The 26354-nt window shown below is 41.8% G+C and overlaps 1 protein-coding gene across 1 annotated transcript in view; it reads right to left on the reverse strand.

The window, feature by feature from the left end:
- Nucleotides 1–8945: 8945 nt before the first annotated feature.
- Nucleotides 8946–26354, reverse strand: part of LOC311146988 (matrix metalloproteinase-16-like) — a gene marked incomplete at its 5' end in the record, with an annotated part of 62233 nt that continues 44824 nt past the window's right edge. Inside the window, 6 exons of the mRNA XM_084183590.1 lie at nt 8946–9128; nt 9182–10513; nt 10734–10849; nt 11729–11879; nt 14727–14865; nt 19653–19870. Coding sequence (XP_084039716.1) covers nt 10146–10513; nt 10734–10849; nt 11729–11879; nt 14727–14865; nt 19653–19870 — 992 coding nt within the window. The 3' untranslated portion in view covers nt 8946–9128; nt 9182–10145. The remainder of the gene's footprint in view (nt 9129–9181; nt 10514–10733; nt 10850–11728; nt 11880–14726; nt 14866–19652; nt 19871–26354) is intronic.

The following is a 26354-nucleotide window of genomic DNA, read 5'->3' on the forward strand; positions in this document are numbered from 1 at the left end:
AACATACCTGTCCTCCCACCCCCATGTGGCAGTCTTTCAATTCTACAAAAAGAGAACATGGAGTTACAAAAAATATACATGGAATACTAGGCCTACAAACAGTTAGACCAACCCTCCATTACAATACTACAGTACATTGGTACAGTGATGTACTGAAACATATATTTACTTACAGTATACTGTGGTACAGTATATAGTATGTCATACAGTAATTGCTGTCAACATTTACATACTGTACTATAATGTCAAAAAAAGGTAATTACCTGTTCTCTTCTCTAAATCTTCGGATTATGGTGGACACAGTGAATCTACTGATGTTTGGTTGTACCCTTTGTCCAGCCTCCCTCATGCTCATACCATGGACAAGAACATGGTCAATCTCAGTAGCTCTGATTTCATCAGATATTACTGTTCTTTGTCTTCGCTGACCACCTCGACCACCTCGACCTCCTCTCACACGAACTCTTCCTCTCAGATTTCTATCCATTATAGGGCCTCACAAACCAGTGCTCTCTGAACTGGCTTACTGTTTATGTTCCCTCACATCATTAGCCACAAGTGTGATCAATTTTGAGTTGTTGTGTTCAAGTGGTGACACCTGTGCTCTAATTGTGTTTGACTTTTGTCACCTGTGCTCACCATTATGCAGCACGGGTGCATCACAATGAAAATGTGTTGGCAAGTTATGTCTAAACAGGTGAAAAGTGCTTATGGTTTTGCCAAAAGAGTGATTGATTCAATCAGTGGGTTCAGGCAACTGAGCATTTGGTTCAGACAATAGGGTTTAGTGTTTTAGCAATTGAGAAAAACTGTAAATGGCTCAGCCTTTTTTAAACAGTGTATTCATCCTTTTGGTTTAGCCTTTTTTCTCATTTTATCTTTCCATCTCTTTACTTTCAAACGTTGTTCAATCATCATTTCTGTTGGTGATGATACTACGACCACTGTATTTCATTTAATGATAACTTACAAATATAATGTTCTTAGATTTAAATACTTAAAATGAAAACAACATTTACATGAATGATGACTGTAATGTTCAATGACAAAAACAACCAACAACAAACAAAACATGAGGATGACCAAACATCCACTTTATTGACAGACTTTATCTTGCCCTCAGAACAGTGCAATGAGACTGAGGTGCTGATGAGCACAGATGAATAAATACAGCAATACAGTACTGACTGAACTGAACTAGCCTGACTGGCTCTGCTTCAGAGCTGAATTCCAAAACCTCATTAAGGAAAATTGGAATTTCAGCATACTTCACGAATTGACATGGAATTGACCCCAACCCTGCCTTACTTTCAGACCTACCTTTCAGACCCTCACTACAAACACACTGTCACGCCCTGACCTATAGAACTCTAGTTAGTTTGGTCAGGGTGTGAATATCATGTGTGTGTTTATTCTATGTTTGTATTTCTATGTTTGGCCGGGTGTGATTCCCAATCAGAGGCAGCTGTCGCTCGTTGTCTCTGATTGGGGATCATACTTAGGCAGCCAGTTTTCCTGCCTGGGTTGTGGGATCTTGTTTGTGCTCGTTGAGTTTGGCTTGTTAGTGTATAGCCCACGTTTCGTTGCCTTTTGTATGTTTATTCGGTTTAATAAACATGTATGCATTTCACGCTGCGCCTTGGTCTGACCCGTTCTTCAACGGTCGTGACACACACTAACCATTAAAACATGGAGTGCAGGCAGGCTTTCTTCTTCAAGTTTAAATCATATGAGAATGTATAACCAACAGCAATTGGATGTTGAATTGGATTATTTGGACATCATTTGTTTCATGGCCTTCCAATGAGGAGAGGTTTGGGGAGCAGAACATTGGGGAGTTTCTACCATTCTTCTCTGCAGATCCTCTCAAGCTCTGTCAGGTTGGATGCGGAGCGTCACTGCACAGCTATCTTCAGGTCTCTCCAGAGATGTTTGATCGGGTTCAAGTCCGGGCTCTGGCTGGGCCACTCAAGGACATTCAGAGACTTGTCCCGAAGCCACTCCTGCGTTGCCTTGGCTGTGTGCTTAGGGTCGTTGTCTTGTTGGAAGGTGAACCTTCACCCCAGTCTGAGGTCCTGAGTGCTCTGGAACAGGTTTTCATCAAGGATCTCTCTGTACTTTGCTCCGTTCATCTTTCTCTCGATCCTGACTTGTCTCCCAGTCCCTGCCGCTGAAAAACATCCCCACAGCATGATGCTGCCACCACCATGCTTCACCGTAGGGATGGTACCAGGTTTCCTCCAGACGTGACACTTGGCATTCAGGCCAAAGAGTTCAATCTTGGTTTCATCAGACCAGAGAATCTTGTTTCTCATGGTCTGAGCCCTTTAGGTGCCTTTTGGCAAACTCCAAGCAGGCTGTCACGTGCCTTTTACTGAGGAGTGACTTCTGGCCACTCTACCATAAAGGCCTGATTGGTGGAGTGCTGCAGAGATGGTTGTCCTTCTGGAAGGTTCTAAAAACCTGTTTTCACTTTGTCATTATGGTGTATTGTGTATAGATTGATGAGGATGTTTTATTTTATTTTATCAATTTTAGAATAAGGCTGTAACGTAACAAAATATGGAAAAAGTCAAGGGGTCTGAATACTTTCCGAATGCACTGTACTTCCATTCATTTTATGAACTGGTACCGGGGGATCTTCATACGAGTCTTTTGAGGCATGTGGGCGTCCTAGAGCAAAACAACCGACATGTACCTGTTCGTGAAAGTCTCACCTTTCCGTGGCCAGATCGTTCGATGCTACAGACGATTCTGTGAGAAGATGGATTTTCGGGATGTCTCATGGTCTGACAAACACCGCTCTAGCTATGTTACCTTTCACCGCAGATGCGGAAGTGCAACATCGGCAGATGCAGTGGGTCTCTAGCTTAAACGGATTGATTTTTATGGGGATTTTTTTATTATGCTAATTACATTTCTGCGAGGCCGCGGACATCGACTCTAGGTTAAATGATCCATGGAGAACAACAATGAGAAATTAATGGCTTGATAAGAACCCTTTAGTTTTATGATTTCGAAGGGTTAAGAAACAGTGCCTAGTGAAAGTTTACACACCCCTTGCACAGTTTTCAAATTTTTCTGCCTTAAATTTAAATCTAAAAAATATATATATATTACTGATCTACACAATCTACTCCACATTTCCAAAGTGAAAGAAAATGTATAGAACATTTCTCAATGTCTAATTTCACCAACTTTGTAAAACTTTTAGGGCAGCGGTTCACAAACTAGGGGTCGTGAGTCTCGGGAAAAAAATATATACAAAAAATATATAGATATTATACAGTGGGGAAAAAAAGTATTTAGTCAGCCACTAATTGTGCAAGTTCTCCCACTTAAAAAGATGAGAGAGGCCTGTAATTTTCATCATAGGTACACGTCAACTATGACAGACAAATTGAGAATTTTTTTCCCAGAAAATCACATTGTAGGATTTTTAATGAATTTATTTGCAAATTATGGTGGAAAATAAGTATTTGGTCTCCTACAAACAAGCAAGATTTCTGGCTCTCACAGACCTGTAACAACTTCTTTAAGAGACTCCTCTGTCCTCCACTCGTTACCTGTATTAATGGCACCTGTTTGAACTTGTTATCAGTATAAAAGACACCTGTCCACAACCTCAAACAGTCACACTCCAAACTCCACTATGGCCAAGACCAAAGAGCTGTCAAAGGACACCAGAAACAAAATTGTAGACCTGTACCAGGCTGGGAAGACTGAATCTGCAATAGGTAAGCAGCTTGGTTTGAAGAAATCAACTGTGGGAGCAATTATTAGGAAATGGAAGACATACAAGACCACTGATAATCTCCCTCGATCTGGGGCTCCACGCAAGATCTCACCCCGTGGGGTCAAAATGATCACAAGAACAGTGAGCAAAAATCCCAGAACCACACGGGGGGACCTAGTGAATGACCTGCAGAGAGCTGGGACCAAAGTAACAAAGCCTACCATCAGTAACACACTACGCCACCAGGGACTCAAATCCTGCAGTGCAAGACGTGTCCCCCTGCTTAAGCCAGTACATGTCCAGGCCCGTCTGAAGTTTGCTAGAGTGCATCCAGAAGAGGATTGGGAGAATGTCATATGGTCAGATGAAACCAAAATAGAACTTTTTGGTAAAAACTCAACTCGTCGTGTTTGGAGGACAAAGAATGCTGAGTTGCATCCAAAGAACACCATACCTACTGTGAAGCATGGGAGTGAAAACATCATACTTTGGGGCTGTTTTTCTGCAAAGGGACCAGGACGACTGATCCGTGTAAAGGAAAGAATGAATGGGGCCATGTATCGTGAGATTTTGAGTGAAAACCTCCTTCCATCAGCAAGGGCATTGAAGATTAAACGTGGCTGGGTCTTTCAGCATGACAATGATCCCAAACACACCGCCCGGGCAACGAAGGAGTGGCTTCGTAAGAAGCATTTCAAGGTCCTGGAGTCTCCAGATCTCAACCCCATAGAACATCTTTGGAGGGAGTTGAAAGTCTGTGTTGCCCAGCGACAGCCCCAAAACATCACTGCTCTAGAGGAGATCTGCATGGAGGAATGGGCCAAAATACCAGCAACAGTGTGTGAAAACCTTGTGAAGACTTACAGAAAACGTTTAACCTGTGTCATTGCCAACAAAGGGTATATAACAAAGTATTGAGAAACTTTTGTTATTGACCAAATACTTATTTTCCACCATAATTTGCAAATAAAATCATTAAAAATCCTACAATGTGATTTTCTGGATTTTCTTTTATCATTTTGTCTGTCATAGTTGACATGTACCTATGATGAAAATTACAGGCCTCTCTCATCTTTTTAAGTGGGAGAACTTGCACAATTGGTGGCTGACTAAATACTTTTTTCCCCCACAGTAATATCGTATTTTTATCTCAAAATACATTGTAATGTGGTTAATCTTAAAAATCTAAATGAAAATGATTAAAATCTAAAAGATTAAATTAAACCAGAGAGCACCTTTAGATTATGGGAAAACGCCACACTTGACCGTTGCACTTGACTCATTCCCACCGTGAATGGCTAGGCCCGCTATGCTATGAAACCACACACTATTGCAGAAACTTTGATATTACCAGCTGCAATTGATATGGTGAAAACAATGTGTGGTGAGGCAGAGGCACATAAACTCATATCAATACCTTTGTCAGAATAACACTGTTAAACAAATAATTTATGCTATTGCTAGCAATCAACAGGAAACTCTGACTGAACGACTCAAAAACTCCCCAGCTTATGCTCTACAAATGGACGCTAGCTGTGAGGACCGAGATGCCCATGCATTGACTTTTGTCGGGGCGTGCTATTCACGAGGACATATTGTTCTGTTCAGTGTGCCGCGTGGCTACATTGACGAAAAACGGATTCCATGGGATCGAATGGTGGGCTTTTCCACAGATGGTTCTCCATCTATGGCGGGATGGCGGGCAACCCTCTGCACTCTAGTATTGAATCTGTCTCCCTCTGCCTTATGGAAGCATTGTATGACACACCGAGAGCAACCAGCGGCAAAAGAACTGAGCACAGAACTCAGAGATATACTGCAGCAGGTAACTTCGATCAAACCACATCCATTGCGCACACGCCTGTTCGCAAAACTATGTGGAGATATGGGATCAGAGCATGACAAATGTTTTGTTTCACACCGAGGCTTGGTGGTTATAGAGGGGAATTTTTTGAAAGATTTTTCGCATTGAGAGAGGAACTGTTGTCACTCACAATGGATGAAAAAAAAGAGACTTGGTTGACTTTCTGTGTAATGAAAAGAACATGTGTCTCCTTGCCTATGTAACAGACATATTTGGGAAACTAAACGAACTGAATGCAAGCATGCAGGGGAAATACAAAAACATTCTACAGATGAGTGACCGAATCAGTGGATTCAGAGGAAATCATTCTTATTAGAGAGAGTCTTTCAAAAGAGAACCATGCCTCCTGCCCTCGGCTGTGCATGTTCCTAACAGAAAACAGCTTCAGTAAGTGTCCCACACATTAAGGACAGCTTCCTTTAATTGAGTTGCACCCCCCTCCCTTTTGCCCTCAGAACAGCCTCAATTCGTCGGGGCATGGACTCTACAAGGTGTCAAAAGCATTCCACAGGGATTCTGGCCCATGTTGACTCAAATGCTTCCCACAGTTGTGTCAAATTGACTGGTTGTCCTTTGGGTGGTGGACCACACGGGAAACTGTTGAGCGTCTAAAACCCAATTGCAGTTCTTGACACAAACCGGTGCGCTTGCCACCTACTACCATGCCCCGTTCAAAGGCACTTCAATCTTTTGTCTTAACCATTCACCCTCTGAATGGCACACATACACAATCCATGTCTCAATTGTCTCAAGGCTTAAAAATCCTTCGTTAACCCGTCTCCTCCCCTTCATCTACATTGATTGAAGTGGATTTAACAAGTGACATCAATAAGGGATCATAGCTTTCCCCTGGATTCACCTGATCAGTCTATGTCATGGAAAGATTGCTCAAGCTCAGTCAATTTGGTTGGAAATTATTGATGTATAGCAATATTCAAATCTGTATCTGATTTTCAAGAAGATTTAAGTCTGGACTGAGACTGGACCACTTAGGAACACTAAACACCTCTTCGAAAGCCATTCTGGCCTTAAAATTCATATATTTGCCACACTGAAAAATAATATTATATCCCACTGTTAGGTCTTCAGAGGACTGAGGCAGATTTTCCTTAACATTTTTACATAGTCCTTTCATCATTTTTTAAATCTGGACCAACTCCCCAGTTCTTGCCGGTGACATTCATACACATAACATGATGCTGCACCCACAATACTTGGAAATACTCTGTGATGTGTTGTGTTGGATTTGTCCCAAAAAGTTCATTTATTTGCCATGTTCTTTCACTGTGGACTAGATTGTGTAGATGAGTAAAAAAAAAAAAAAAATATTTAATCTATTTTTAGATGGGAATTTAAGGCAAGAAAATGTAAAAACTTTTACAAGGTTGTGTAGACTTTCACTAAGCACTGTATAGTATTGATATAGCTATTGATATGGAGTTCAATATCCTGATTCTATCAAATATTTTTAAGTTAAAAAAATAAGAAGTACCAAATGTGGACAACTCAAATCCCTAAAAATGTAAAAAGAAGTTTCTTCACGTTCACCGGGACTCTCACATACTGAGTCATCTCACACACGTCGAGAGGAACTTGACATCACACAACCACATTGATTTTAATATCATGGAGGGCAACCATGGGCAATTCAGAGACAATATACTGTAACATGTTCATTGGGACCTACTGTATATTGTATTCACATTGACTGTATCTACTGTACAGTGGGGAGAACAAGTATTTGATTCCCTGCCGATTTTGCAGGTTTTCCTACTTACAAAGCATGTAGAGGTCTGTAATTTTTATCATAGGTACACTTCAACTGTGAGAGACGGAATCTAAAACAAAAATCCAGAAAATCACATTGTATGATTTTTAAGTAATACATTTGCATTTTATTGCATGACATAAGTATTTGATACATCAGAAAAGCAGAACTTAATATTTGGTACAGAAACCTTTGTTTGCAATTACAGAGATCATACGTTTCCTGTAGGTCTTGACCAGGTTTGCACACACTGCAGCAGGGATTTTGGCCCACTCCTCCATACAGACCTTCTCCAGATCCTTCAGGTTTCGGGGCTGTCGCTGGGCAATACGGACTTTCAGCTCCCTCCAAAGATTTTCTATTGGGTTCAGGTCTGGAGACTAGCTAGGCCACTCCAGGACCTTGAGATGCTTCTTACAGAGCCACTCCTTAGTTGCCCTGGCTGTGTGTTTCGGGTTGTTGTCATGCTGGAAGACCCAGCCACGACCCATCTTCAATGCTCTTACTGAGGGAAGGAGGTTGTTGGCCAAGATCTCGCGATACATGGCCCCATCCAACCTCCCCTCAAATCGTCCTGTCCCCTTTGCAGAAAAGCATCCCCAAAGAATGATGTTTCCACCTCCATGCTTCACGGTTGGGATGGTGTTCTTGGGGTTGTACTCATCCTTCTTCTTCCTCCAAACACGGCGAGTGGAGTTTAGACCAAAAAGCTCTATTTTTGTCTCATCAGACCACATGACCTTCTCCCATTCCTCCTCTGGATCATCCAGATGGTCATTGGCAAACTTCAGACGGGCCTGGACATGCACTGGCTTGAGCAGGGGGACCTTGCGTGCGCTGCAGGATTTTAATTAATGACGGCGTAGTGTGTTACTAATGGTTTTCTTTGAGACTGTGGTCCCAGCTCTCTTCAGGTCATTGACCAGGTCCTGCCGTGTAGTTCTGGGCTGATCCCTCACCTTCCTCATGATCATTGATGCCCCACGAGGTGAGATCTTGCATCTTCCATTTTCTAATAATTGCGCCAACAGTTGTTGCCTTCTCACCAAGCTGCTTGCCTATTGTCCTGTAGCCCATCCCATCCTTGTGCAGGTCTACAATTGTATCCCTGATGTCCTTACACAGCTCTCTGGCCTTGGCCATTGTGGAGAGGTTGGAGTCTGTTTGATTGAGTGTGTGGACAGGTGTCTTTTATACAGGTAACGAGTTCAAACAGGTGCAGTTAATACAGGTAATGAGTGGAGAACAGGAGGCTTCTTAAAGAAAAACGAACAGGTCTGTGAGAGCCGGAATTCTTACTGGTTGGTAGGTGATCAAATACCTATGTCATGCAATAAAATGCAAATTAATTACTTAAAAATCATACAATGTGATTTTCTGGATTTTTGTTTTAGATTCCGTCTCTCACAGTTGAAGTGTACCTATGATAAAAATTACAGACCTCTACATGCTTTGAAAGTAGGAAAACCTGCAAAATCGGCAGTGTATCAAATACTTGTTCTCCCCACTGTATATGTCTTCAGATCACAGCCAGGATTTTGCCACTTTTTCTTTATGCTTTTCTTATACTTTTTTTTATCACACCATGTAAAAGGATACTTGAAAAACCAACCGCTGTCACTGCCAGTCAGAAGAACGACATGTCAAAAGATGTTCAGAAATGGATGGATAGAGTAAAACCCAATACCACCATCTTCATACAGATTTGTAGAGCCTACGTACTGTAGATATGTAAACGCACACATGCACGCACGCATGCTCTCACACACACACACACACACACACACACACACACACACACACACACACACACACACACACACACACACACACACACACACACACACACACACACACACACACACACACACACACAGACACACAAACACACACACAAAGAAACATAACAAAAGTACGCTATGATTAAGGCAGTCTCCAAAATATTGCAGAGATGGTTTTGGCCCCTGTGTTAGAGACAGACTGCCACAACAGTCTTATTCAGTTCTCATCTCTGTTCCTAGCTGCTGCTGCTTCACATAGACCACACAGACAGAGAGCACACTAGACCAGACGGATGGTCATGAGCAGATATGGAAAAGACATGGCCAAAGAAAATGTGAGCGTAATGTCATGTCATGATGATATTAGATCCATAGATTAGAATTAAACATCCCATCAAAGAATCCCGGAGTCGTAATCCTTTCTGGGAAGGGAAGATAGGTCAAAGGTCATATTTGGTTTGGGTATCAGACAGTCCACCTCACAAGTACTAATATTTTAAAGATAATTCAATCAAAAAGCACAGAGTCTGGGCAACTTGAACTTTACTAGGACATGAAAATAAAAAGTAGTAGCCTATTGCTAAATGGTCCACTGTACTGTAGTTAGTTAGTAAGGGCTTGTTACTGGCGTGCAGAGACAGAGATAGACATAGGTCCCACACAGCTTTCCTCTTTCTCCAATTACTACTAAATGTACCCAATGATAGAGACAAGAGTTAAAGCAGACACCTCTTAGTTGGAATTGGTAGCCACAGTCCTTCATAGTCTTGAATGAAGACGGCTAGCGTCACTCCACCTTGCATGTCACAAAGAGGGCAAAGCACAGTTTTGAACATGTTAGGAGGACTCCTCTACTGTACTGTATATACTGTCCATCCACAGAGGGGCTTAGTTCAACAGCTAGAGAGCAATAGGAGTTTGACAACTCTTCCCTATAGTCCCTAGTGGGAGTTCCATCCACCTCCCCTACAGTTCCAGTCCCCTCTCAGGTTTAGCTCACACCCACTCCTGCATAGAGCGCTTGCAGTACAGTATGTGTCTCTGCGTGCTCTTCCTCCTGAACTGGAACACGGTGTAGAGCAGGACCATCATGCACAGCGCCAGGATGCAGGGGATGGCGATAGCCACAGCATTCTCTGTGCCCCCCGTGCTGTCCAGCTTGATGACGATGTCCACGTCACCGTTGCTGCTATCGGAGTGGCGCTCCTCCACCTCTGGGGGGCTCCAGTCCCAGTCGGGGTCGGCCGGCAGGCCGTCGCAGCCCATGAAGTCCCTCAGGATGGAGCGGGGGTAGCCCGGCTCCACACGCAACCGCTGGTTGTTGAACTTCCAGTACTCCTTCCCCTTGTAGAAGTAGGTGAATCCTGTTCACAGGAGAAAAATACTCAACATTGAAACATTCATACAAGTTAATAAAATGACTTGTGCCAAAAAGTTTTAGAACACAATATTTACTTCCTGTACTGAGAAGCAAGGCATAAATATACTACATAGAGCAAAGAGCAAAGAGGCCAATTTTAGTCATTAGAAAGAGATGTGATGCAGAGATAGAGGATGATATAGAGGGAGGAATGGATGGCCTACCGTTGGCCTTGTCCACAAACGCCCCCTGAGGGGAGTCAGGGATGCCCTTCCACACCGTAATGGGTTTGGGGTAACCAGGGTCCATGTTCCTCATCTCTTCATTGTACCTCCAATATCTAAAGCCAGGTAGGAATGAAACAGTGCAGTCAATATCCATAAATGCAGATGTAGGATCGTAATTTGAGCCAGTTTGCTACAGCAGGAAAATAATCTTGCATCAATAGGAAATATGAATTATTATGTGGATTATAATTAATGAAATTTTTATAGGGGTTGATACATTTTTCGTTAGGGCAACTTAAGTCTGAAATTTCAAAGTGGATATTACAAACTTTGAAGCTTTTTTAAAACCCAAATACACTACAAGTTTGCATTTCCTGCTTTCCTGCACACACACGCACACACGCACCAACGTTATAATCTCATGATCTTCTACACATACACACAACTTTTAAGGTTCAAGATAATGTTATGCTGTCAAACACAGAGGGATGATGTCATGGTCTTAAAAACAGAAAATCATATTAGTGAACAGTGTGCTGCGGAATGATGACAGCATCATGACAAATCATTTTATCTGCTCTCACAACAGGGTCAGCACCTCATATGATTTAATTTATCATGACAGCTTCACAAAATATTTGAGTCATATTGGTAAACATCATGTACTAACTATAGCATCTTATCCTTTTACAGTCCACATACATAGATGGTCTCCTTAGCAGACAATCCCTCAACATTCGTGCCAATATCAGTCAATTCTATATCAGCTAGCCTGTATCATTGTCATTGATAAAAACGAATACAGTATAATGTATAACCTAATTCACAATCTAACAAATCTAATGTAACGCATAGATGGTCTCAAAGCCTCCATAGCATCCAGGCCCCTTGACATCAATGCCTGCCAGTCAATTCTATAATCAGCTACACTCTATCTTCACTATGAACCAAACCAATGTGGTGTCATGGAGAAATGAAAAGGTAAAACAGACCTGTCTCCCTTGAAGAAGTATGTCTTTGCCACATCCTCCCACCACACAGCGGTCTCTATACTCTGGGTGGGCATCCCACTTCCAAACAGAGAGATATCCTGAGGGTAAGTGGGTTGCAGAGTAGTGTCCTTGAACACCCAGAAGCGGTTCCCTAAAAAACCCCAGACACAAATGGATCAGTGGTCATAATTATCCAGTAATCACAAACAGAGCCTGGGTGCAAACATTATATGTTTTACACTTTGCTAAGAAATATCCCTTGCTTTTTGCTGTAACACTGTGAGCAGTATCGGTGCTATTGATGCTACTTAATTCATTCCAATAATGAAGGCTTATTACACTGGCGTACTGGACACCCCCGCAGCCTCTGCAAGGCGGGGGGCCCACACCTCTGGGGGCCCATCCGCCTGTCCTTGATGTCTATTTTATTTATTTAATCATTTTTACAGTAACCCTCCAAAAAGTCAGTTATAAACCGTTTTAATTTGAATATGTACTAGGAAGCTAAGTGTTTGTTTCTTGGGCTTCAGGAATGTGACTGAAAAAGTGCCCCAGGCCTTGAAAAAAATAAACTGATTGAAAGAAATGGGATATCAGTGAACAAATGCCGTGGTCAAGGCTACGACAGCGCCAGTGCAATGAGTGGAGTTTACTCAGGTGTTCAAAAGCATATACAGTGAGGGAAAAAAGTATTTGATCCCCTGATGATATCGTACGTTTGCCCAATAACAAAGAAATTATCAGTCTATAATTTTAATGGTAGGTTTATTTGAACAGTGAGAGACAGAATAACAACAAAAAAATCCAGAAAAACGCATGTCAAAAAATTTATATGAATTGATTTGCATTTTAATGAGGGAAATAAGTATTTGACCCCTCTGCAAAACATGACTTAGTACTTGGTGGCAAAACCCTTGTTGGCAATCACAGAGGTCAGACGTTTCTTGTAGTTGGCCACCAGGTTTGCACACATCTCAGGAGGGATTTTGTCCCACTCCTCTTTGCAGATCTTCTCAAAGTCATTAAGGTTTCGAGGCTGACGTTTGGCAACTCGAACCTTCAGCTCCCTCCACAGATTTTCTATGGGATTAAGGTCTGGAGACTGGCTAGGCCACTCCAGGACCTTAATGTGCTTCTTCTTGAGCCACTCCTTTGTTGCCTTGGCCATGTGTTTTGGGTCATTGTCATGCTGGAATACCCATCCACGACCCATTTTCAATGCCCTGGCTGAGGGAAGGAGGTTCTCACCCAAGATTTGACGGTACATGGCCCCGTCCATCGTCCCTTTGATGCGGTGAAGTTGTCCTGTCCCCTTAGCAGAAAAACACACCCAAAGCATAATATTTCCACCTCCATGTTTGACCCTGGGGATGGTGTTCTTGGGGTCATAGGCAGCATTCCTCCTCCTCCAAACACGGCGAGTTGAGTTGATGCCAAAGAGCTCCATTTTGGTCTCATCTGACCACAACACTTTCACCCAGTTCTCCTCTGAATCATTCAGATGTTCATTGGCAAACTTCAGTTGGGCATGTATATGTGCTTTCTTGAGCAGGGGGACCTTGCGGGCGCTACAGGATTTCAGTCCTTCACAGCGTAGTGTGTTACCAATTGTTTTCTTAGTGACTATGGTCCCAGCTGCCTTGAGATCATTGACAAGATCCTCCCGTGTAGTTCTGGGCTGATTCCTCACCGTTCTCATGATAATTGCAACTCCACGAGGTGAGATCTTGCATGGAGCCCCAGGCCGAGGGAGATTGACAGTTATTTTGTGTTTCTTCCATTTGCGAATAATCACACCAACTGTTGTCACCTTCTCACCAAGCTGCTTGGCGATGGTTTTGTAGCCCATTCCAGACTTGTGTAGGTCTACAATCTTGTCCCTGACATCCTTGGAGATCTCTTTGGTCTTGGCCATGGTGGAGAGTTTGGAATCTGATTGATTGATTGCTTCTGTGGACAGGTGTCTTTTATACAGGTAACAAACTGAGATTAGGAGCTCTCCCTTTAAGAGTGTGCTCCCAATCTCAGCTCGTTACCTGTATAAAAGACACCTGGGAGCCAGAAATCTTTCTGATTGAGAGGGGGTCAAATACTTATTTCCCTCATTAAAATGCAAATCAATTTATACAATTTTTGACATGCGTTTTTCTGGATTTTTTTGTTGTTATTCTGTCTCTCACTGTTCAAATAAACCTACCATTAAAATCATAGACTGATCATTTCTTTGTCAGTGGGCAAACGTACAAAATCAGCAGGGGATCAAATACTTTTTTCCCTCACTGTATCAGACCGAGAGTCTAATGCTTCTATGGTTCTTTATGAGTTTTTGTTTAGAAAACGATCTCTCCGCAGAAGTGACAGTTACAGGGATGGTAAAAACAGCTTTATGCTGTAGCAACATCAGGGAAACTGGGCAGAAGGGAGTGGTGCTTCAAATACTGCAGTTGTGTAACATCTTTAATTGAGCCTCTCATTCTCCTTAATTGCTCGTCTCAACACTTTACGGAAAGAGATTAACTGTATAGGAAGCTCTGGGGAAAGGTCATCTGGATACTGGACAGTCAATACATTTGTCCAGTCCAGTAAGTAGCTCCTCCACGAGGGAATAAATAAAGCATGATGCTCTCTGTGATCCTGCTGGGTGACAGATGTCATGTTAATCTGCCTGTTGGAGGGATGCAGGGAAGGATAGATGGAGAGATGGAGGGATGGAGGAGGGGCTGAACTCTCACCCGTTATATCATACAGTACAAAATGGATGCTATTTAGAACATATAAACCATATTTCTACTAATTGCATTGGCATTCTCTTGTACTTATCAATATGACATTGTGACAAACTGCTTTGCTCTGTCTTTTTCTCTCAATTGCTCTCCTCGAACTACCCTTCAAATGTAATGCTACCTTCTGCTGATACAAGAGTAAAATAAGCTCCCTTTCATCTCCTCCATCTCCCCCCCCCTCTCCTTCTTTCCTCTCATTCCTCTCTTTCGCTCACCTTTGAAGAAGACAAACTTCCCTTCGCTGTTTTCATAGACGGCGTCGATCTTGGCAGGCAGGCCTTTCAAGAAGTAGTTGATCTGCATGGGGTAGCCAGGGACCACTGAGTTGTCCCTCACCCTCCAGAACCACTGGTCCTACACACGTGCAGACAAAAACACATTATCTTCATCCCGTTCTCTGTAATAGTGTAACCCAAACTCTGAAACCTGCTTCGTCGCATTCCCTAAAATGAGCCGTGATTGATTCCACTGAAACCCTTCAAGGGGGGCTTGTGGTTACAGGTACATTATCCATTTCAAATTCTAACTTTATAAAACCTGTACCCATAGGCTGCCACTCAAAATAAGAAAAAAAAACTGTAAGAAATACATACAGAGTTTTAGAATAAATAATACATTCAGTATAAACAGGAAAATAAAACAAAAAAGAAGCGGGCATCCACTGTGATGGGTGATTTGAAGGAGTCAGGCGCAGGAGGGTAATCACCGAATACAGAGTTTATTCCGGAATTGGGTCAAACAGTCCAGTGCGCACTGGAACCAAACAGGCACACGGGGAAAATATACCCTGGCAATACAAAATACACGGAACTCAACCGAGCTACACTCTCCTCACACTAAACAATCACCCACAAGGACAAGGGGGCAGAGGGAACACTTATACACAAACTAATGAGGGGATATGAACCAGGTGTGTGTAATAGACAAGACAAAACAAATGGAATGATGAGATGAGGAGCGGCAGTGGCTAGAAAGCCGGTGACGAGAAACGCCGAAGCCTGCCCGAACCAGGAGAGGAGGCAGCTTCGGAGGAAGTCGTGACATCCACCCCCAACCTCACATCCCATTCCCCCAACCCCATCCAGCCAACATGTCTCCATCCAAAGTCAGGGGGCGTGGTCAACAGTGTGCACCTCATCTCTGCTGTCACATCCAACCTGGATCGATATTTGGTTTTAATGCAGACGAGAGCACTGAATCCAGATTCACACAGATATGAGCTGGCGAAGGGTACCATGAGTTTTAATGCTCTGAGGGAGACGGCAGGGTATATATAGAGCCCCACAGTGGAGGTGTCATAATAACCATAAAATCTAGCGTTCAAACAGGGAAATGGTTCCAATCATTTTTCCACCATTAATTTTTCCCACAGGAAATATTAGAAACACTTAAAATAAGGGCTGTGTTTCGTGTAGGCTTACCTGGCGTGACGTTTTGATAATCATGTAAATCTCTCTCGGACAAGGTGACTTTTGTCAATATATTAGGTTTTATTTACTCTCAAACTCAAAAATGCTAATTAGCATCAAAGTAGACATCATGCAAGACTGACACCTTTGCTAACAGGTATTGTGTCAATTTAAAACTTACACAAGACAGTTCACAGAATTTTCAATTTAAAGAAATGTATAATTTTTGAAAGTAATTTAATATCTGTGTTTATCAAAGATAGAAGGTGCTAGTGAGAGCACTGGGTGGAGTCCTTACCTTTTTGAAATAAAAGCAAAATTAGTGCTGTATTTACATCCCTTCAAAATGAACCTTTGTGAACGGCTGTGTTAATCATTTCAAGTAGCAGTGGACCTAATTGGTTCCAAAAAAATGTATAGACCTCAGGAGGAATACCGTCACAACCAGGTGATTTGTCTTCATTCATGTTATCCAATGCCCTTTTGAGTTGATGGTGAGAGATGTGGGCTCCCAGCAAGCTGGCTTCTTCAGTTGAGAAAAGTTGAGGAGTTCTTATAGCTTTTAAAAATGACTCAATCTGGCTTGGTGTGGTTGTACAATCAGAGGTGTACAATTCTTTATAGAAACAGGAGAATCTTTGGTTGATTAATTTTGTTTCTGATATTAATTCACCTGATTCAGATTCAATAGTTGCAATATCCGCTAATTGATCATTACTGCAAAGCTTGTTAGCCAGTAGATGACTGGGTCGATTACCATGAAAGTAAAGGTTGAGTCAATAGATTTTGATTTGTCTTGACTTTGAAAAGAGTAGTCGCTACCTAGTCAAAAAGTGTTTGTTAAGAATGCTCTAATGTCGTTAACAACAATCTTCTTTAATTGTGATTTATTCAGCCCAGATGAAATGCAGTTGCATTGTTTTTAATAAAACCTTTAATGGCATCCCATAAAATCTGAGGATCATCGACTGAATTTCTGTTAATCATTATGAATTAATTTAATTCAGTTTCAAATTGTTCACAGAAAGTAGGATTTTGTAGTAAGGAAACATTAAAGCACCATCTTGTGTCTCTTTTAGAAGATTCAGACATTTGTATCTAGCATTAATAAGCATGATGATCAGATATGCTAATATGTTGAATTTCTATTTTCTTGATGAAAGAAAATACAGGAGTAGATAATAGCATGAAATCGATACGGGAGACTGTCTTGTGCCTATTTTAATAGAAAGTGTCCTCTTTTGCTTTAGGGTTATGAGCTAGTCAGGCATCAATGAGGTTGTAATCAGAGAGTATATGTTGGAGAGCCTTGGTTGTCTCTGGATTGTTGTTGGTCTTATTAGTTTTGTCCCGCATGTCCAGAATGGCATTCATGTTTGTCCCAATAACCAGTTGGAATTCACTTAATTCTAACAATATGCTGCTCAGAGAATCAAAAAACGTAGGATCATGTGAATTTGGAGCATACACATTAATAAAGGCAATTTTCTTTCCATTATGGATACATTTAAGGAAAGTGATTCTGCCTTCTTGGTCTTTGCCTTTACCCAAGATGGTAATTTTTTATTTCTTATGTATCATAATGATTACCCAAGCGAAACAAAATAGTATATTTTAATATATTACAAGTATCCTAAAATATACTAAAGTATACTTAAATATACAAAAAAAAAAACAATAATATACTTCAAATACGAGATGTATTTTTCTAGTATATCTTAAGTATACTATAAATACATATAATATTATTACACTTCAACACACTTATTAAAAGTGCACTTTAAATTAATTGTTTTTCAGTCTTTAAGTATACTATATGCTCACTATCATCACTGTACTTCAATTTCAATCGCTTTAATTGTAATTTAGTATATTCATTCAAAATACACTTAGAGTTGTTTTTAAGTTGAAGCATTGATTTTTTTTATGAAACTCTGCTTGTGAGTGATCAAGTACACTATAATTATACAGTGCCTTGCAAAAGTATTCATACCCCTTGTATTCACATTTTATTGTGTTAAAAAGTGGGATTAAAATTGATTTAATTGTCATTTCTTGTCAACAAAAAAACAAAAAAACAAAAAAAACAATGAACTCAAAATACTCTGTAATGTCAAAGTAAAAAATAGACAATACAAATTAGATCACTAAACTACAGCCATTGCATAAGTATTCAGACCCTTTGTTTAGGCAAGCTTAAATTAGTTCAGGAGTACAATTTGGCTTAACAAAATCACAGAATATGTTACATGGATCTGTGTGAAGTCATAGGGGTTGACATTATTTTTTTAATGACTAACCCTTCCTCTGTCCCCCATACAACATATGTAAGGCCCCTCAGTCAAGTATTGAATTTCAAGCACAGATTCAACTACAAAGATGAGGGAGCCTTTCAAAAGACTCATAAAAGGGCTATGATTAATAGATCGGTAACAATATAAAATCAGACATCGAATATCTCTTTAAGCATGGTCAAGTTAATAATTATGCTGTGGATTCTGTAATAAACTACCCAGACATAGCAAAGGTACAGTTGTTCTTCTGAAATTAGCTGCAGGACAGGAATGAAACTGCTAAGGGATGTTACCATGAGGCCATTGGTGATTGATTGTAAAACAATTACAGAGTTCAATAGCTGTGATGGGAGAAAACTGAGGCTGGATCAACAACATTGAGGTGACTCCACAATAATGATGTAAATGACAGAGTGAAAATAATAATATAAATAAATATACAGAAGAAAAATATTCCTAACATACATCTTAATTTATGAGAAATACACATAAAATGTACTTACGGTGTATTCAAAGTATATTTGTTTTGCTCTTTATCTATTATACTAAGAATATACTTAAGTACCAAAAAATGGCCCCAATTTAGATATTGTTTTATGTATTTAATATACTTAAATGGTAATAAAATACAAATAAAATTGACATTAATGCATTAAATGTATTTAAAATAGTTCACATTTAGATTATTTTAAATATACTTAAAATATGTTAATGAAGTATGATTTAAGTATATTTAAATATTTGTAAAAAATCCCTTGGGTGCACCTTTAGTTTTGTTTGGGGCTGATGAAAACGCAGCCAGTTTGTACAAATAGTTCTCTACTCTATGTGCGTCCTTTTGTAGCAGGTGTGTTTCTTGGAGCATTGCTATGTCAATATGGTTTCTATTCTAGGATATCAAGACAGCTGGAACGTTTAATAGTTGAGTTTAGGCCTTTCACATTCCAAGAGAGAATAGCTAGTGTTGCCATTGTTTCCCCCCCAAAAAACGTAGTATTAAAGATGTAATTATTATCTTTAGTGTTAATAAGCCCATGGATGTAAAACAAAAAGCAGGACCCCACAGGGAAACTCACACACTGGTCGTTCCCCCCTCACGAACAATCTGGTAAAGTCTGGTATTGAGAGACGCCATATTCCCACTGTCGAATTGTGGACAGACAAATTCTAGCTGCTGGAGCGTAATAGACCTGCTAGTTATTCCTTGTCACACAATGAATGTCCCACACCTTAATATGATGTTTAGTATTGACAAGTTTTAGGAAAAAAGTCCATTAATTTATAGTAATTAGCAAAAGAAAGCCGCGAAAAAGCCACACTTTTCAATGCATGCCACCGGAACCGGAAAGCAAAATCAATTTCTTTTTAACACTTTGTCTATTAGATTTTATGGGCTAGACAAGTGTACATTATACAGTATCTGTGCATGCCAACCTACCTTGAATACGAACAGCTCCTGTCTGAGGATGGCCACGGTGTTGAAGCCTCCGTCACAGATGTTGGGTTTGGCGTAGGGGTTGGAGGGTTTGGCGCCCTGAGGAGGGCGGTGGGGCCGGACCTGGCGGTCGTGCTTACGGGGTTCCAAGGGGGGGTGGAAGCGTGGGGGAGGGGCCGTGGGTGGAGCCCTGGTGGGCTGGAGAGCCCTGTCTGGTGGACCTGGAGATGAATGAGAAACATTAGCCTAGCCAGCTAACTAGCTAAGGGCGTAAAAAATATACATATTGTCATTGAACATTTGTTCCTTCAATGAAAACAATTAAACAAATGTTTTTTAAATTACATACACAAGACTATTATTATACTACTTGGTGTAGATTTGGTGTACTAAACAGATTGAGGACATTACTATAATATAATATTCCATAGATACAGGTAACTGCCCAAATAAAGGAAACCCTTGAGTAAATGAAGGATACAAAGTATTTTGAAAGCAGGTGCTTCCACACAGGAGTGGAACCTGAGTTAATTAAGAAATTAAAATCACATCATGCTTAGGGTCATGTATAAAAAAAAGAACTCAGTGACTTTGAAAGAGAGGTTTCAAAGGAGCATAGGGGGTTTAAAGGGTGTGTGTGTGTGTCTCAGTCACCAGATCTCAACCCAATTGAACATTTATGGGAGATTCTGGAGCGTTCCCTTTCAGTCAGCCAACTTCGGTACAACATACTATGGGGAGTTGCACTCTCGCGACTTCGGTTGAACGATCTACAATCACGCCTGACAAGGTCAATGAAATCCACGCCTCGTGAGAAGCCCCGCCTTCCACAGGTGATAAGTGTGATGCTCGGATTCTTTCTTTCAATTATTCCACTCTTCACCGCGGTGTGGTCCCGTGTGGCTCAGTTGGTAGAGCATGGTTCGATTCCCACGAGGGACCAGTATGAAAATGTATGCTCTCACTACTGTAAGTCGCTCTGGATAAGAGTGTCTGCTAAATGACTAAAATGTAAAAACAGGAACGATTCACGCTACTAAAACAAACAATTGGAAAATGAAACTGTCTTACGTTGCGCTAACTAAACTGTCCCATAGTGGTAGAGTGCTCACCCCCTGGACGCTGTACTGGTTCTCATACGTTTTCTAATCACAAATAGTTAGTTATTCTTCAATTTGTTGGTGCAATGACTAAGATGGCCAAGAAAACGACAGAGACGACAAAGGCTAAGCCGGGTATGGGGTCGAGATCATGCCCCCAGTCATGCGGTTATAGCATTTCTCTGAAAGATACTTAAGATCTATGTGTAGTTTGTCTCGGTTTGGAGCACGCTCAGGCGGCCCTCAATTGAACCAGTCCGTGTGCGCATTGCCACGTACTGCTTACAAACTTCCTGGAAAGATGTGTAGCATTCTTGAGGAAGCTTGGAATTACTGATGGTGACTTTCCTTTCCCGGATGCTGGTACCTCGGCTGGTACCGAGGTGGAGGAAGCGGAGATGGAATGGGTGGTCAGAGCAAATGTCTTGTCTGCCTGGGCGTGGGGTATGTGGTGGCTGCCTGTGCCCAACCCGGCACCTGTGCACTCTGTCATCGGTTACGGGAGGCTATTCGAAGAGAGGGGCGGCCAGGTTCGGTGGGTACCTCCCGCCGCCTGTGTCTGCCTCGGTCAAGCATCGCTTGCCTCTCTTCCCAGACTTGTTGATGAAGGGTCCGGTCCCACCTCAGTGATCCGTTCCTATGTGGACTTTCGAGACCGGGCTAGCTAAACAAGCCAGGTTGGCTAACTCACTGAGGCAAGCTAGCTATTACGAGCTATTCTTGTCTCCCCACGGTGGAGTTGCTTGGGTAGCTCTCTTGTTTAGTATATGTATCGTTAAGTTGCTTAGTTATTCTAAACTGACTGTGCTGCGGTCAAAGAGGCTAGCTAACCTAGCTTATGCTAAAAAGCCTCCTGGCTAACATTGGCTAGCATGCTTAACTTCCGGCGAGTGAAACTTACTAGCTTTCCCCTGGTGTTATGGCAACCCTATTCCTATTTTCAGTTCCTGGAGTTGGAGGGAGTGAAGGAAACTGAGTTTTTGTGCACCGCCGATGAAGAAGTATCCCCCCGGGCACTTGGCTGGGGTAACCCCCGGAGCGAGGGGCTTTGGCTTGGGTCTGTGACAACAGTGCCCCCACTTTAGGTAAAACGGTTACTACGTCAGCCATTGCCAGAGCCCCCTGTGCCCGTAAAGGGGCCGGGCTTCATGCAGGCTATACAGTCTCACGGAATTACAACGTATGTTGGAAGCTTGTCCATGTTTAATGCTGCCCCCTCTGTTACCCCATGTTCAACGGTGTTCATAGGGTTCAAGGGGATATCAGTGTCCCCAGGGTGAGAGTGACAAGTTGGGTCACTGTCCGCAAGGGGGCGTCCCTCCCCCATTGGTGGCTAATTACTGGTATCATTCCTGATTTCCTGCCTGTAGCACACTAGTCCCTATGAGGTGTCTAGTGATACAGGTTATGGGCTATATAGGCGATTAGTTGTTGGTAATGGAGTCGAGGGAACGAGCAGGGTTGGACACGACCACGCTTTTATCCCACACGCAGTCTCTATGGTTCATATGAGCCCCCCAAATGAACTGTCTGTCTCCAGTTCAACGCTTTTCATTCCTGGGAATAAGATTCATTTACGAATCGCCCCTGTCTGCTACAACAAAAGGGGTCCGTTTTTTAGAGCTGTCTGTCCCATTTCCAACTAGGTTACAAGGCACTTTGTCGCCAGTGCCTATCACTGGTCGGTAGAGTAAACTCCATGATAACGTTTTTTCCCTGGGTCTATTTTTTATGCGTGCGGTGCAGCTCTGGGTGACAGCCGGTTACTGGAACGCATTTTACCGCCTAAACCGAGTGAGGCTCGTTGTGACAACAGTACCCCAAATGGCACGGACAATCGGGGATAGCCGGACCCAGAGTGGGCCGGGCTTTAGGCAAACCTTGGCATATAAACACCCATTTTTCAAGTGAGTTCCACACTGTTCACGGGTTTTAAAACTGTTGTCTCCTGTATTTAAGTTTTATGAAAAGTTTTCCTTCTCTGGGCTTCCGGTGACGCAATTTAGGAAATGGTTTCCTGATTTTTCGTACTGCATATCGGTTGGGTATTTTCCCCATAAATTAAAATATTTACTCTGAGTATTAAAGTAACTTACACTAAAATGGAAAAGGGGAAAGTAGGAAAAGGTTATGGAGCTACAACGATAGTCCGTAACAAGATAGGAGAAGCTAAAATCGTAGACGAAACAGAGATGGTTAATGCTAGCGAAAACGAGCTAGCAGCAGCAAAACAACCCTCATTCCGTGAGGTGATAAAGGAGGAATTGCGGGAGGTGCTCGCTGGCTTTCGAAAGGAACTTCGAGAAGATGTACAAAAAGAACTAAATGAGTTCAAGAAGGACATTAACCAGAAACTCGAAGAAAACAAAGAAGAACTTCTACAAGAATGGGGGATGCAGAACAGCGCATTGGGGAAACGGACACATGTAACACTGTGGTCAAAGACGCACTTGTACAGTCTTTGAAATGCCATCACGCACTACAGGCAAAAGTGACAGAACTCGGAAGGTTTTTCACATCGTAATAACATTCTGTGGCTGAGGGCACAGAAAAAGTATTGATGCCCAAATTCGTGGAGGGTCTATTCAAATAAATACTTGAAGACGACACTGACTTGGGAATCGAGAGAGCACACCGAGCTCTGGCCCCAAAACCCCCCAGCGGCGCCCCACCAAGATCCATAGTTGTACGGTTCCTATAATTCTCAGTCAAATAGTTTTCTTTGATCATGACTATGCGGGAGAGATACTGAAAAGAAGGAAGGAATACACCCCTATCAAGAAGGCACTAAAGGAGAAAAGGAATTGCTTCCAAACACCATTTCAAGGCAAAGATTTGAGTATTTCTGGATAATGGCCCGGTTTCATACGAGCATGCAGACGAGGCGGTTGAGGACCTGAAGTCGAGGGGCATCCCAGTGGAGTATACCCCCAGGAGAAAGGAGTCTTCACTGGCGGAAAGACTCAAGCAGCTCCAATGGACCGCGGTCGGCGAGCAGAGTCGCAGAGAAAGAGGGAAGTCACTTCAGCGAGAGGACGTTCACATTCAAGAGAGAAGATAGAAGACAATGAATCCAATTGAACAGTTACCGCGAGCTGTTAGACATATTGGGCCGTTATGGTTGACAAAACAGCTCTCCTATTTTACCCCACTGCTGTGTAAGGGTAAGTAGCCAAAAGTATGTGGCCTTTATGGACACATTATGTATGGTCACGTTAATAACAGATCTATTAGCTAAGGATGAATGACACAGTGACAACGAGGTGACAGAAGGACATATCATGGGGAGGATTCAATGAATGGACTGCATATAATTAATAGCTTATATTAACACATAGTAGGCTATGAGATACAGACCAGACTGTTTTTGTTCCATTATTTATCCCCTATTACATTATACTCACACCCCTAGCACATGACCTATACATTTTTCTCTTGTAAGCAACGAAAAAGGCACCATTTTTATTTTTGGTTCCAACAGTTTTTGTTTGTGTCACGCATTTTGACATTTGAGCGAGGGGCCCCTCCAGCGGTCAGGTTCATCCCATCAAACTCCAGAGGCAAGACACAGTCCTCTGACATGGGAGTCCTTATAGCAAAGTCTTTCCCCACTTTGGTAAACTTTTTTATTGTTCTTGTTTTTTCGTTCTTTTTTAGGTTGATATGGTTTAAGGTCGTAAGTCTCAATGTAAACAGATTGGGGAGTGCCATCAAGAGAAGTAAGGTAATAGCAAAGATGAAACGGGAGAGAGTTGACATATTATTCTGGCAGGAAACTCACTTATCCCATCCTGAACACGAGAAACTCAAGAAAATGGGATATAGGAATACCTTTTTCTCTTCTTATTTTAATTTTTTTATTTAACCTTTATTTAACTAGGCAAGTCAGTTAAGAACAAATTCTTATTTACAATGACGGCCTATCCCGGCCAAACCCGGATGACGCTGGGCCAATTGTGCACCGCCCTATGGGACTCCCAATCACGGCCGGATTGTGATACAGCCTGGAATCGAACCAGGGTCTGTAGTGACGCCTCTAGCACTGAGATGCAGTGCCTTAGACTGCTGCGCCACTCAGGAGTAAAATGAGTAGAAGGGGCGTTGCAATTTTTATCCCAAATTCAGTTAATTTACATCAGAAATAGAAGGCAAGGAGGGTAGATTTATCTTTGCTAAATGTAAACTGGATCACAAGGAAGTTAAATTATTTCATCTTTACGCGCCCCCGGGGAGTGACATGGTCTTCTTTAGGAATGTGTTTGATTTAATTGCCACAGAAACCACTGGCACGCTTATCTGTGGAGGGGATTTTAACATGATTTGAAACTCAAAATTGGACAGCACAAATCTAAATAGGAAAATTAGTCTGGTTGCTAAAAAGATCAATAGGATATTACAGGATTTAGGACTGTTTGATGTATGGCGCGACTTCCATATGTCAGATAGCGAATATACTTTTTACTCAGCCCGCCACACTGAATAATCCAAGTTAGACTACTTTTCATTTACAGTGCAGATAGGCACAAGCTTAAGGATTGTAGGATCGGGCAAAGCGACATCAGATCATAATGGAGTTTACCTAACTCTACACCTTGATAGCAAACCAAGAAATACTCTATGGAGGCTTAATACACGCATGCTGAATGATCCAGCATTCAAGGAATCAATAAAGACTGAATTGAACGTCAATCTGCAGAATAATGATAACGGGGAAGTATCTCCTGCTACATCGTGGGATGCAGCTAAGGCAGTTAGTAGAGGGAAGATCATAGCCACATCATCTTTCAAGAAAAATATTAAATCACAGAAACTGCTGAAATGACAGGAAACATTAGGAAGCTTAGAACGATCTCATTGTCATTTCAAAGACCCTCTTATATTACGTGAGATTCCAAAGGTAAAACAGGAAATTGACCAGATTTATCTTGAAGAAGTAGAGAAAAAGCTTAGGTCCTGAAACAGCGATATTATGAAGCAGGCTCATAGGCATTAAAATTACTAGCATGGAGACTCAGAAAACAACAAGCACAGAATACAATTTTCTAAATAAAAGACCCCAAAACAAAGAAGATTACATGCAAATTGGATGAAATACAGAATGCATTTGACACATACTATACAAATATGTACAAGCAACCAGAGAAGGCAGATGCACAGACAATAGAGCATTTTTTGAACTCACTTTAGCTCCCCTCAATTGGGACGGAACAAAATGATAGACTTACTTCAGAAATAACCATTGAAGAAATGAATAATGCAATATCTAATCTAAAAGCAAACCAATCCCTAGGCACTGATGGCTTTCCTTCAGAATGGTTCAAAGCCTTCTGAGTACAACTAACACCTCTACTTCAGGCCTGTTTTAACTGGAATCTGCGGGAGGGGGATCTACCACCATCGTGGAGAGAAGCCATAATATCTGTAATTCCAAAAGAGGGTAAAGATAAGAAGGAATGCAGTTCCAATAGACCTATCGCAAGTCTTAACATGGATTATAAATGGTATGCATCAATAATAGCCAAAAGAATGGAGGACATAATCCCAGAATTGATTGACAGGGATCAAACTGGTTTCATACGAAATAGACAGACACAGGACAACATAA

The sequence above is a fragment of the Coregonus lavaretus genome (genome assembly GCF_964263955.1).
Source record: "Coregonus lavaretus genome assembly, chromosome: 19".
Taxonomy (NCBI): Eukaryota; Metazoa; Chordata; class Actinopteri; order Salmoniformes; family Salmonidae; genus Coregonus; species Coregonus lavaretus.